Raw genomic sequence first — 12,946 nt, forward strand, 5'->3', positions numbered from 1 at the left:
CCTGTGTGCTGTGAAAACCCAATCATCTTTCCGCAGCAGCAGGATGGAAAAAGCTCAGGATATTTATCAGGAGACGACAGCACGCTGTGAACATTCACCACACAGTTTCCACGTGTGTGAATGTGTGTTTTGTTGAGATGATGTTACTTTAGTTTGCCTTCTTTTTTCTGTCATGTATGAAATCGACTGTGTGTGTATGGCTGATTCAAAGATGATTTTATTTCCCTCTAGTATTTTGGATGTAACTGCACTCTGCAGTTACAATCAACATGTTGTTACTAACCCCATAACCCCCCGAACCCCCCCCCGCCCTCCACAGACACACAAAGGCTTATATCCCGGAAGCATGGTGGCAGGGGGGATATTGTAACAAGCATCTGAAAAAATGTTGGTCCAACAAGTGAGACAAGGCTCCCCGTCTGAATAAAAGAGGATTATCTCTCTTAATTTATGATAATTAATGCACACAGAGTAATGAGAGCAGCATGTTATTGTGTGACTGAAGCCTGTCTCACTCTCTCAAACGGTGTGTTATTGAAGCCTGTTGCTTCACACACACACACTCAGTACCACGCCATTGTGTATCTCATGGGAATCTTGAAGTCCAACCACTGCCAAATCTCTGCACCAATGCGTTTACACACACACTGATTTCACTTTGGGGCAGCCTCGTCCTAGTTGGATCCACATTCTTGTTTCGCTTCACGGCTTTACACAAAATCTTAAAAAACTTAAAGCATTGTGAGGCAGTCGAGTAAAACCTTCAGGGCCACCATGATGTTCCGAAAAATAGACTTGTCTGTCTGTATAATAGTTAACTGTATGATGTAGGATCTGTATGATGTGTCCTCTATTCCTTATTGTCCACTCTGTCTTGTTTCTATAATCAACTCAGATATAATGTGCAAAACATCCCAACAAAACATGGCCAATCCCTCCCTGTATGCTGTTTCATGAAGATACTGGAACTCACTCAAGGAGCACGTATACTGACACAGATATATTGAATACAAATACCTTTAATAGAGACATTATACTCATAACAGTGAAACAGGACATAATAAGGCCATGCAATTACCAAGCATGGATGCACTGCACATCATGCGGTTTTTTTCAATTGCTCACATTGTGCTGAAGTATGATGACACGTTCATGTATTACTATAGAAATAGAAAAGCATGTATCCCCCTACAGCTGCTTGCTGCACACACTGTGCCTCTGTAGTCAAACCATAAGAATATTAGTGGAGTGACTCCCAGGGGGCGTTGCGCGCACAGCCCGTCTCTTTGCGATTAACGTGAATGCGCGTCCGTTATCATCCAAACCAGCCAACGAGCCAGCACTCCTCCAACCAAATCCTGCCGAGCCGAGCCGAGCTGATCCGAGCGGAGCATTTGGCCGCGTTGCCCCGCACAGACAGAGGCAGCGGAGGGGAAGATGAGCGGGTAGAGCCGCCGTCCTCCGTCCCTTACTGAGCCACATTCGCGCTAAAATCTCCCGCAGACACGATGGTCTCCATCAGGACCGAGGATTTCTCCTTCCAGCTGATCCTTCTCAGCATTATAGGTAAGAGAGACATTATTGAATTTAAGCCTGACATGTGATGACATTTTGGAAGCTGTCATTGATTCAGTCTGTTTTATTCCTGTTTCACAATCAGCGCCAAGGATGAATTTTATATGGATGGCATTTTTTTAAGAACATGCGTACCTGTTCCTTCAGTATTCTTCCTTTCGCTCAGTATTCCTTTCTCAGATTCTGTGTCAGTGAATCATCTGCAATACAGGCAGAGATTTGTCTTGTCATGCTTTAAACATGTTGAGCCATTTTTTCTAAACATGTTTTAAGTATGAAATGTTGTGCAGTGTTCTGCTCCCACAGCCTCTGATGAACTTATTCATGTTCAGTCCAAATGTTGCATTCAGGGACAGAAGCACGTTTCATTCAGCAACCTGACCTGGATTTAAACAATCAATATGTTTTTTGCACATTCACAATGTGAGTGTGTCAGCCGGATTTATGAGACCATATTTATTATTCAAAGTGAGTATTCTTCACATTTGGATGCTTAGCTTTTGGATGCTGGGAAGTCCACTGTAGCCTCAGTACAGTAATGCAAACTTTTCAGCAATCATCTATTTTAATTTTTCAACTTTTTTTTAACGTTTAGAAAACTAATAATGGTCTGTTAAAGTCCGATCACAAAAATGATTTAGAGCAGCTGTCTAAGAACAGATCCTCTTTGTAAAAGGAATCTGAGAGTAGACTTGGTGCTGATTTCAGTAACAGGTGTGGATGTGAGAAACACAAGAGTGAGACAGTTTGGATAAAGCGCTGGACACATTCATTTTTGCAAATGTAAAAAATATTGAAAGTGGGACCTACTGTCAAAGCTTACTTAATAGATCTGCAGAGATGATTGTTTGACTTTTTGTACATCCATCAATAAATTGCAGCCGAGACACAAGTTATGTTATAATTGGTTTCTCAATTACACACCCTGAAGTAGACTTTAAAATGTCCCACTCAGTATTGTATCTTGGTCCTAATTCTTTAAGCAACAAAAGAGTTATGTTCATCCCTAATTTGTGTTTATTTTTATTAAGAATATCAGCTGACGTATTGTTATTGGATTTTATAAACTCTTTAATATTTATATTGATACTGAAAAATGACAAGTAGTAGTGCCATCTGCTGTTCTACGCAGATTTTATTCAAGCTCAAGGACAAAGCCTATTTTTACTTAAAATCATGTTTTGGTTGACCTTAGAGATATCCGAAAATATCCATTACTTTTTTTATTTTTTATTTGTATTATTCCTAACAAGGTTCATGTTTTCATAGCATCATTTTCCAAATGTTTTCCTGTTCCAAACTCCAAACTGCATGTTCCCGTTTGATGAGATTTTGTGTAATCAGATTATCTCAGATGAGCCTATAAGAAGTTCTTTATTTTATATAACTTGGTGCAGAAATAGACCAACGGTACAACTGGCTGGGTTCATTTTCTGCCAGGTTTTTAAAAGACTTCTTCTTTCCAGACATCTTAATGCTCTTGACTATACTCTTGAAGCTTGTTGATTCCATTTTCTGTGAATACAAGTTTAGACATTTCCCTTCCTTTTAAATATTTTATGTGAAACATGCTGTTTAGATACATAGAAACATATTTTCGTTTCGGAGAAAAAAAAATGGAGCATCCTCCAGCCATCTGTCCTACAATATGTCTGGACACCATTCAAAATCACACAACATGTTCTCTTGATCAGCCTTTTGCTCACACACATATACAATGGATGTTGTGGGTGCTCTCGGTTTAGCCCTGTTTGTCCGAACACTCTTGTCCTTGAGTCCTTCACTGTGCCATATGCTTTTCAACAGCACGGCTGCCACCACATAGTATCATCCATCTGACTTCTCAGTGGTTACACACCTTCAGCATGGGGTATCCATATGTGCTGGTCAGCAGGAGAGGGATCCTAGAATTAGTCCTGCTTTGATCCACTATTTTGACATTGAATATATGTAGGTATAAGTGTTGGAACCACCAATATCTTTAAGCTCTTTGTATTCTGTGATCCTTTCATTAGAGATTTCAAACTAATCTAATTGAGCTCAGCGTGATGGCTGTGCTTGTCTTATTCAGCATCTGACCCCTTTTACCCATAACCCCTTGTATTTATATATTGGAAGTGTTTGCAGATGCATATTGATTGTTGGTGGATGGTAATTGGTTCGATGAAATGACACGACACAGTAGCAGCAGCAGTCTGCAAGCTATTGATCATTCAACAGCTCAACAGGATCTATACTGGACTTTGGCACAACTCTTGGTATGTGTACTTCACTTAACAAAAAAAGAAGAAAGATTACATCATTCGTATAGCCTTGACTCAATTCGGGCATATGCCATATTGGAAAAGACATGGTACCTAGAAGTCATCCAGTGATAAAAAATCCCACCATCAAATAGTGTAATAAATAGCGCCATGTATTTAGACAACATAGCACCATGCCTCTTGATTATAGTGTGATGTTAATGTGAGTGCAGTGATCATATGTTCTCCTTGTGAGATACCATCTGGCAACCCAGTGCGCTCGGAGCATTTCAACCAGAGGGGTTGCATCCGGTGGCATAATAGGATGCCTGACAGCAATTTCATACAGCATACTGGCACACACATTCTGGCACACACAGCACACTGAATGTGTAAATCCATAAATAATATGTAGAGCGCAGTGATGATAGAGAGTGAGAAACATAGTCAATTAAAGTATGATATCGCATGTTTCAGAAGAGTTACAGTAAACAATGTGACCTTTTAAACTAATAAGCTAACTTACTTACTTACTGCTAAACATACAACAGTGTTTGTAAGGGCGGGGCAAACCAGTGCTGACCCTGAAACCCACCTGAAACGTTACTGTTTAAATTAATTGGGGTATAGTAGACTATTTTTGCAAAATGACAAAATATCCTAAAATCCCTAAGTATGACCCTTATGTTTCCTTCAATGAAGACATTGGTTCCATCACCACATCTTCATCCTGAAGTGTATTGTATTATTATATGTATTATCAACTCCTCTTTCTCTAACTGTATATAGCATGTGAGTTAGAGTAGTGTGTCTGACCCCTTCTAGCCTTGGTTCCATGCTTTAAATGAGATTATGTGTGCCTTAACTTCCAAAAATGCACAAACACGCAAAAACACACAGCGTGAGTCTGGCTCTGTGAACCAGCCAAATAAAAATCTCCTCTCAGAGAAATAAATCTCGTTAGAAAGATTTTCCAAAGCCTTCTTAACTGTCTGGTTTGTAGTGGAAAAACATATAATCAGATGTTGTGTTCTTTTATTGGAAGATATCTTTTAGAGATAATGATGTTGTGGAGGAAAGTTTTATTGTTAAATATTACACGCATTTACTTTCCTAAAACAGATGGTTTAAATCCTTAGAATGGAGCAAAAATGTTCTATATGTACCCCTTTGAGTACCATCACAAATCTAATTTTGGGAGATTAGGGAACTATGAGTGTATTTTGAGTGTACTGCTAGATGTGTGTCGCACTTTCAGTCACCAAAGTGTTGGCAATGCTAAAAACCACAGCTGTTACGTTGAATAATTGATCCCCTGCTTTCTCTGTGATATTTTGTCATCCTGCCCTCTCTTTACTGGTTGTTCAGCCTCCCCATCTGAAACATTTTATTCTGCTCTTATTCTTTAATCCACTTAGCTGCAGTCTGCTCTTACTGTGGCAACGTGCAGTCACAGTTATTTTAAATCTGGCCTGCCTGTGCCATGAGGACAGCATAATCTCTTTGACGCTGGAGAGCTCAGTGAAACACTGAAGTCACTCAAAAGTTTTGTTACTAGTTTACTGTAATTGGCAGTGATTGTTAGAAGTACACATTCTCAATGGTGGAAGTTGAATAGGGTGAAAATCTCTATGGTTTTAAAGAAGCCAAGACTCAACGGAGCAGACACAAATGTTGGTCCAATATTAAATTAGGGAATTGATCACCTTCACTGGACGGTCATCACTTTTTTAGACGGCATGAGGAGTCAGCTGTTGAATTGTACTTAATAATTTGGCAGTTTCAGTTGGACACAGAAAAACGTCTCTTTCCCTTCTGTCATATATCACCTCATGACTTTATCCTGATTTTGAACTTAAAGGAATACTTGACTGCATATTTAGCTTTTCAATATGAAATACTTACTTCACCTTAGCCAGGGCTGCACAATTGATGTGCACATGCTCAAACAATTTAATTAATTGGGAGTTTCCCATTAATTACCTACAGTGTAAATAGTTCACAATGACCTGAATATTTTACAGTTCTCAATGGATGGGGTCAACCTTGGGGATTCACTTCAGTGGAACAGATGTAGGAGGATCCTCTCCACGATGTTGGCCGGCCCCTATAGGCGCATTGATGTGGGATAGGAATATTTGTGACTCACCAAATATGGGGATCAACAGTGAAGAGTTTATTTGGCTATGTGTATCGGAATCAGTTGTAACAGCAGCAGTCCTCTACGAAGGTGGATTCTATAGCTTTTCAGGGCTTCACAGGAAGTTAGTATTCAATGCTAATGACAGTAAACTAATGAGTCTCAGTAAAGTTGTGTTGAATGAATGTGAAACAGGAGGACTGGTTGGGTCAGCTTTTTAACTATTCCGTGACTTGTTCAAGTTTTTTTGGTTTTCGTCAGGTACATTCACTACCACAAGCTCATTTTCAGACATCTCTTTCTGGAATGCATTAATAGTGATGCACTTGTTTGTATAAACAAAAGGTGACAGGATGCTGGCATGAATGTCAGATGTGTCTTGCAGAAGCTGACTCATTTGTGTTGGAAACAGTACTCTCCAAAGGCTGTTCAAGCAAATAGGTAGGAGTGAGCTGGCTCCAGGTATTTATGAAATAGTGAGTACCTTGGTAATGGTCATATTGACCTTCAAGTACTTCCCCTCCAAGGAGTGAGTCAGAATGCTGTGTTATATATTATGAGTGTCATGGAATTTGATTCAACGTTTAAGACTTGCAGAAATAGCGAGGGATCATCAGCATGAGGTAGAAAAGGAGGATGACAGTGAAACTAAGTCACTGAAACCACAAAATGCCAACGCTGTCTCTGTGGTCTCTCCACTTGAAGAGGTCTGTCTGAAGTTACAGCCGCTGACAATGGCCGTCGTTGTCTGTCGGTAACAACATACAAAAGACACTGTTGTTTTTAAAGGCTGGCACCAAGGCAGACGCTACTCGATAGGGAAAGAACCTCGCTAGTCCACGGCTCACTAGATGATGGCCGCATGCGATTGATACAGCTTACTACAGCTTTTAGTGAAATCAGCAGATACTTGTCTAAAGTTGGAGAAGCAATAGTCAGACTTTTGCCCCTTATAGAGTTAAACCTGGTTACATGCTGTGCCTATAAAACCTTTTCATTCACATTCCTGTTTCCTGCTATGGAGGGACGTTTGACTGATGATGTCCTTTCCACAGTGCTTTACAACTTCTGGGTTTCTCTGTGTATAGCATTGTTCGTTGCTATACACAGTCATGTCATAGTGTTACTCTGGTTTACCCGTGTGACTGTTGTCTTGCTAATTTAGCAAATACTCTACGTCGAAATCCTTTGTTGAACAGCTACAGACCAGCATCAGAGGTCAGAGAGATCATGGCAGCACTGGCTGTATTCAAGTTTTGCTAATGCAAGAGGTTCTGATTGTATCCATATAGGCGGAACTATTGAGAGGCTAAATGTATCTGTGAAAAACAGGGAACATTTTTCATCTATTCTTAATTATCAGTAGTTTGATTAAGAAAAGTACAAGATTTACATTATTTTATTCCAAAGCTTTGATTCCTTGACAATAATTTTGACCAAAAAAGCCATAGTAGACAAAAGGAATATTTAATTTTTCTATAACTCAAACTTGTGACTAAATCAGAATCAACAGGGTTTCATAACTTCAAGTCAGACAGAAAACAGGAGCATCCTCTGAAGTTAACAAAGAGTCTCAAATCAAAGTATTTTTTCCTTTGTAGCCAAGTTGTATGAATGTGAGAAAAACCAAATGAATAAAAGTCAGAGAGGGAGATGCAGGAAAGATGAGATTTTGTCGCAGGGCTTTCATCTGTTGAGCTGCAGAAAGGTTTGTTATTTTAGGCAGAGATGAAGTTAAGTGGGGACCATAACCAATTGGTTTGATGGAAGTTACTGGAGGCTGTCTATTACTCTGTGAAGCGTGGAATTCAGACAAGTGGAGTGGAAGTAAACGGGATCCCAGCACAGAAACCACTTTATTCTCCCAGTGAGAAAGTTCATCAGGGGGCTGCCACTGTGACCAATTGGTGGGTTAAGTTGATTATCCCCACCAGCCGACCCCCCTCCGTCACACACACATTCAATCCTTCCGGACACAGATATTTCTAAATATATATACTCTCACAGACTCACAGCGCTCCATGACATTATTCGTCAAGTCAATGGGTTCTTGCATCTGAATTTAATTATTTGTGTCATTATCCGTGTGTGTGCGAACACTAAAATAATTTGGGGCGCGACCCCCGTACTGAAAAATAGAGAGGAGAGGTGATGGTTTTGTATCCATGGTGATGGAGAGAGTCGGAGCAGGAAGCCGACAGGAAGTCAGGGTGTTCCACACGCCATCGGTGGGCTCTTTCGTTGTCATGACGCTGTGAACTGTTGTTATGGAAACTCCCCTGATTCAGGCTGAATGCTGATGGGAACCCTGTTGACAATGAAAGTGTATCATCCAGAGCATCAACACTTTATTTAAAAATTATACTCCCAAACTGTCAGCAGATGGATTATTCTGTAGAAATCAGAATGGCTAAATGCATGTCATATTAATGCACCATCCAGCAGAGTACATCTGTAGCTGCCTCTGAAATGTTTCTATTACCACAAAATATAATAAACCTTTTGTCTTTGTCATATGGAATGTCATGCTTAATGTGAACAGCGATCAATTTACACTTTGGTTAAGGCTGAGCAGAGTTTTAAATAACAGGACAGTTTGGTTTTATTAGACTTTTGTGGAGCCAAAAAGGCTGCGGAGAATTCAGTGATACCCCATCCGGCTGGATATATAGAGGGGTGTTACCTGACACTGAAAGTGTGTGTACATGGGTGTGTCTGTGTGTCTGTGTGGCTGTGTGTGTTTTAACCCCCCAGCTGTTCAACTGTACTACCACCTCCAACACAGGGCCCCAAATTCCCACGATTACTATACACAATCTCACAAAAGTGACTGCCACCAGAACAACTGGAATACAAGCAAGACACACACACACACACACACACACACACACACACACACACACACACACACACACACACACACACACACACACACACACACACACACACACACACACACACACACACACACACACACACACACACACACACACACACACACACACACACACACACACACACACACACACACACACACACACACACACACACACACACACACACAGACACACAGAGAGAGAGATCCAAGTGATAGGCTTGTCTGATAAGGTTTTATATTGCAGCTTTAATGCCGTCCTGTGGAACAATGCACGGTTTGTTTAGTACTCAGCAACAATATCGTTCATTTAATAAGGAGCCTAATCTCGTCGGCTCTGACCTCTAGTGCTGGACTTCACTGTGAGACACTGAGTCATTCAACCACATCAGGGAGATGAAGGAGACTCCCATGCTGCATTAATAGGGCACTTATGGACCATAACGACTCCAATATTTCTTGGAAGTTTACTGGGACTAAATTAAATGGGTTGTTCACGCCTTAGGTCAGCCATTAAATGGACATTTATGGTAACTAATGGAGGTGTGCACTGTCTTACCAACATTTAAGTTAAAGTGTTCACTATCAAGACAACAAGTTATATCTTCTCTGTGGATCCATTATTGGCAAAAGTCCAATGCAGTTTTCGACATAACCTGCAGCAAATCACAGACAGGCTGAGAGAGAGAGAGAGAGAGAGAGAGAGAGAGAGAGAGAGATTATATTACCAGCTGACACTCAACACAGCTGAGTGCTATATAGGTTATAGTCTTGCCTCCTATGTGTGTGTGTGTGTGACACTGAGGTCAACAGGTGTCACGTTTTATGTGACACAGATGTCGTGTTTTCAGCGGACGTCAGTTATGGCAGGCAATCGTCTCGGGATTCCTTTCACTTGGCAACAGTTATTTCACAGCCGTCAGTTTCATTTGTAGTTCTAGGCAGGAATGTTACTCATTATGTGTTGACAGAGCACTTCATTTATATATTTGATGTATGCTGTAGTTGTATGAGTAGTATGTTTCATGGTCACCGGAACATGAATCCCATTGTCTTCGTTATCACCTGACTTTTCCCCTTTTTCCTTCATGAGGTTGACATTCAGCACTAGCATACATTTTAAGTTTAGATTTTTCCACAAAGCTACTGATAATCCCACCATTCTCCATCGTATGTTTTTTTTTCAAAACAGGGTGAACATGGTAAACCACACCTGCCTTGTGCATGAAATAATGAACATATGATGAATGGATTATCCCAAAAGTTTGCCATTACTTTTCTGTAAGTGGATTGATTAATTAGTCGACTAATCTTTGCAGCTTTCAACATATGGATGTTAAACTTGTGAGCCTGTTAGCATGCTGACATTAGTATTTAATTTAAGCACCGCTGAATTGATGCCTGACACATTTTGCACACGAAGACACATTTCTTTTTGGTACGAGTCATAGACATGAAATACAAGTGATCAAGGTTGTGTTACGTTGCACATTGCATAGATGTTTTAATGCTTGGTCTTTTTGCACAAAATCAAATCATTTGTACTCCCGTTCATCCACTGCTTTTGTGGTGAATCAGCTTTAAACACAGCTCGTTTAAAACGGATTGTAAAGAATATAAAATGTCGCCATTTCTATGGTGAGCTCACAAACCCTCGTTTATCAAACTTTTCACTAAACTCTGCATAGATGGATAGACTCATTGAACCACACTTTCCCTGTTGTGGGTTGAACACACAGGCTTTCTGTCCATGGAGGAACACTGGACTTCATTTAATAGGACACCAGTAATCACATCTCATGTTCCGGATCAGTTTGTGTTGGTGTAAAAGCAGCCGATAAACTCATCCCTCATCTCTAAGATTGAGGCTGACGCAGCCCCAGGAGTCTTGTAATCCAACATGGTGCTGTTCATTAGTGTTCGGCCGGGACAGGCTCCCTTATCCCCAAACACTAATAACACTGAATCCTCCGTGCAGTCCGCATCCCAAGACACTGCTGTCCAGGGCTGTTGCTGCATGTAGTTCAAGAAAGTAATCTTTACAATCATTGGATGTTTACGCCGTTACAAGAGTCAATAAATAACAAATGTCAAATAGGCACACTTTCAATACAAATGTTGTATCCTGCCATTTAAAGTATTTCCTTACTTAAAGGGGACCTATCATGCAACATCCACTTTGTGATGTCTTTTATACATAAACATGTGTCCCCGGTAGGCCTGTCGCGATAATCGATAAATTGACTTATCGTACGATAAATAAAAATGGACTCGATAACTTTTCTGAGCTCGATAAATTTCCGTTTACATAAAGATGTGACCAGCATTTTAGCCTGGAGCGCTGTGGCTGCCAGGGGCGCTGTGAGGGGCGGGGCTGACACACAGCCAGGTCAGTACACTCTGTGTGCACGTGCAGCAGCGTAGCAGCCAAATTAATAATATAGCGACAAGCGGGAGACAACGTGTGACTTACTCGCGGGGAATTTAAAGTGAAATGGAATTGGTTACAAAACCTAACTAAACATCTCGATTCTCTGGTGTGGCAGTATTTTGGATTCAAACCAAATCAACGAGGCGAACCTACGGACTTGAATGAGCCGGGCGGTGTGTCGCATTGGTTTAAAAAAGGTAGCGACAAAAGCAGGCAATACCACGCATTTTAAACCACCTAAAACACAACCACCCCATTCCGTTTTCCCAGCTGGAAGCAAACACGGCAGCTGGAGATGGAGAGCCCCCGCCCGACAATGCAAACATGTTGGTGTTCCTTGCTCGAAAACTTAGAAAAACAGATTTGGATATGGCCTGTTGAGGCATCTGGGTCTTTGACAGTGGACTGTACACTTGACTGTTGTTTTAAGGAGGTTTTTTTTGCTTGTGAGATAATGTGTGCTCATATTTATTTATTTATATATATATATATGAGAGAGAGAGCTCTGTTTTCCAGCCTGACTCTATTTAATTTATTGTTTTGGTTGTGTGTGATTTAATTAATTAATTATAATTTAATTAATTGGTTTTATTTATTATATATAATTTATATATTTTAATATTATTTCACATTTCATTTGCAATTTTGAATGTTCAATAAAAAGTTATGTTTGAAAGGATGTACTTGAAATATTATTATATATTATCATTATGTCTAAAATGGTCTTAAAACTGTGCCGACAATATTATCGTTTATCGCAATAATTTCCAGAAAAATTTATCGTCCAACAAAATTAATTATCGTGACAGGCCTAGGTTTAACGTTAGTGGCAGGTTGTGTGTGAGAGAGAATAAATAAGACAGCCCAATATTTAATTTTTAAAAAATTCTTTTCCCCCGCATATTTCGCAACTTTCCGCATATTTCGCATCTTCCCGCAATTTCACCGCATAAAATCACATAAAAACCCCACATGTTGAATTGCATAATCAAGGATTTTAGCCAGCATAATCAAGGAATTTAGCCCGCATAATCAAGGATTTTTGCCCGCGTTTTTCTGGAGGGTCTAAGCAACGCTGTAAATATTGACAAATAAATCCAGCAAAATGGCACAAAAAACTGGTAGTGGCCTGGCTGGGTGTATAATTCCTGGCCTGACTTATTGTCCCAGTCCGGCCCTGATGCACGTGCATGGTTGTGGCATGACCACCAAAACAGAAAGATATGGACACAAGATGTGTGCAAATGTATTTAGTATCCTATCCATGTGAACATGATTTAAGTGGGTGGTGGACCTAACCTCCTCTAGGGGGGTCCGGGGAAATATGAAGTTAAAAGCATCAATCTGGTGCACTTCTAGAGCAGCAAAAATAAATCTCTCAACACCTATATGAAACAAAACTATAAACAGATTTTCTTTTTCTTTATGGATATTTTACAAACCCCTTTTAAACTGTATTCTTTTTTATGAATTAACAACTTTTTTTTACTGTCATAGTATTTTATACCTGTTTTTCATTCATTCTCTTATTTTTGTATAACTATAATGATCGTATAAAGGTGTGACTTTACCTGACTGAGTTGAGGTTATATCTCACACAGGTTCCGCCCTCTACTGGACTCTATGGGTACTACTCCCAACCATGCTATGCGAGCGTTCACACACTGAGTTTGTATAAACGT

The 12,946-nt window shown here is 40.1% G+C and overlaps 1 protein-coding gene across 3 annotated transcripts in view; it reads left to right on the top strand.

Moving 5' to 3' along the window:
• Positions 1 to 1,268: 1,268 nt before the first annotated feature.
• The window catches only part of ptprz1b (protein tyrosine phosphatase receptor type Z1b), a 48,225-nt gene continuing 36,547 nt past the window's right edge, over positions 1,269 to 12,946 (top strand). For 2 of the 3 annotated variants that reach the window (XM_079653994.1, XM_079653995.1), the window contains exon 1: positions 1,269 to 1,566. In XM_079653994.1, coding sequence (XP_079510120.1) covers positions 1,509 to 1,566 — 58 coding nt within the window. In that variant the 5' untranslated portion in view covers positions 1,269 to 1,508. The remainder of the gene's footprint in view (positions 1,567 to 12,946) is intronic. The other variant, XM_079653996.1, reaches the window with a different exon arrangement.

Source organism: Notothenia rossii, assembly GCF_949606895.1.
Source record: "Notothenia rossii genome assembly, chromosome: 10".
Lineage (NCBI taxonomy): Eukaryota > Metazoa > Chordata > Actinopteri > Perciformes > Nototheniidae > Notothenia > Notothenia rossii.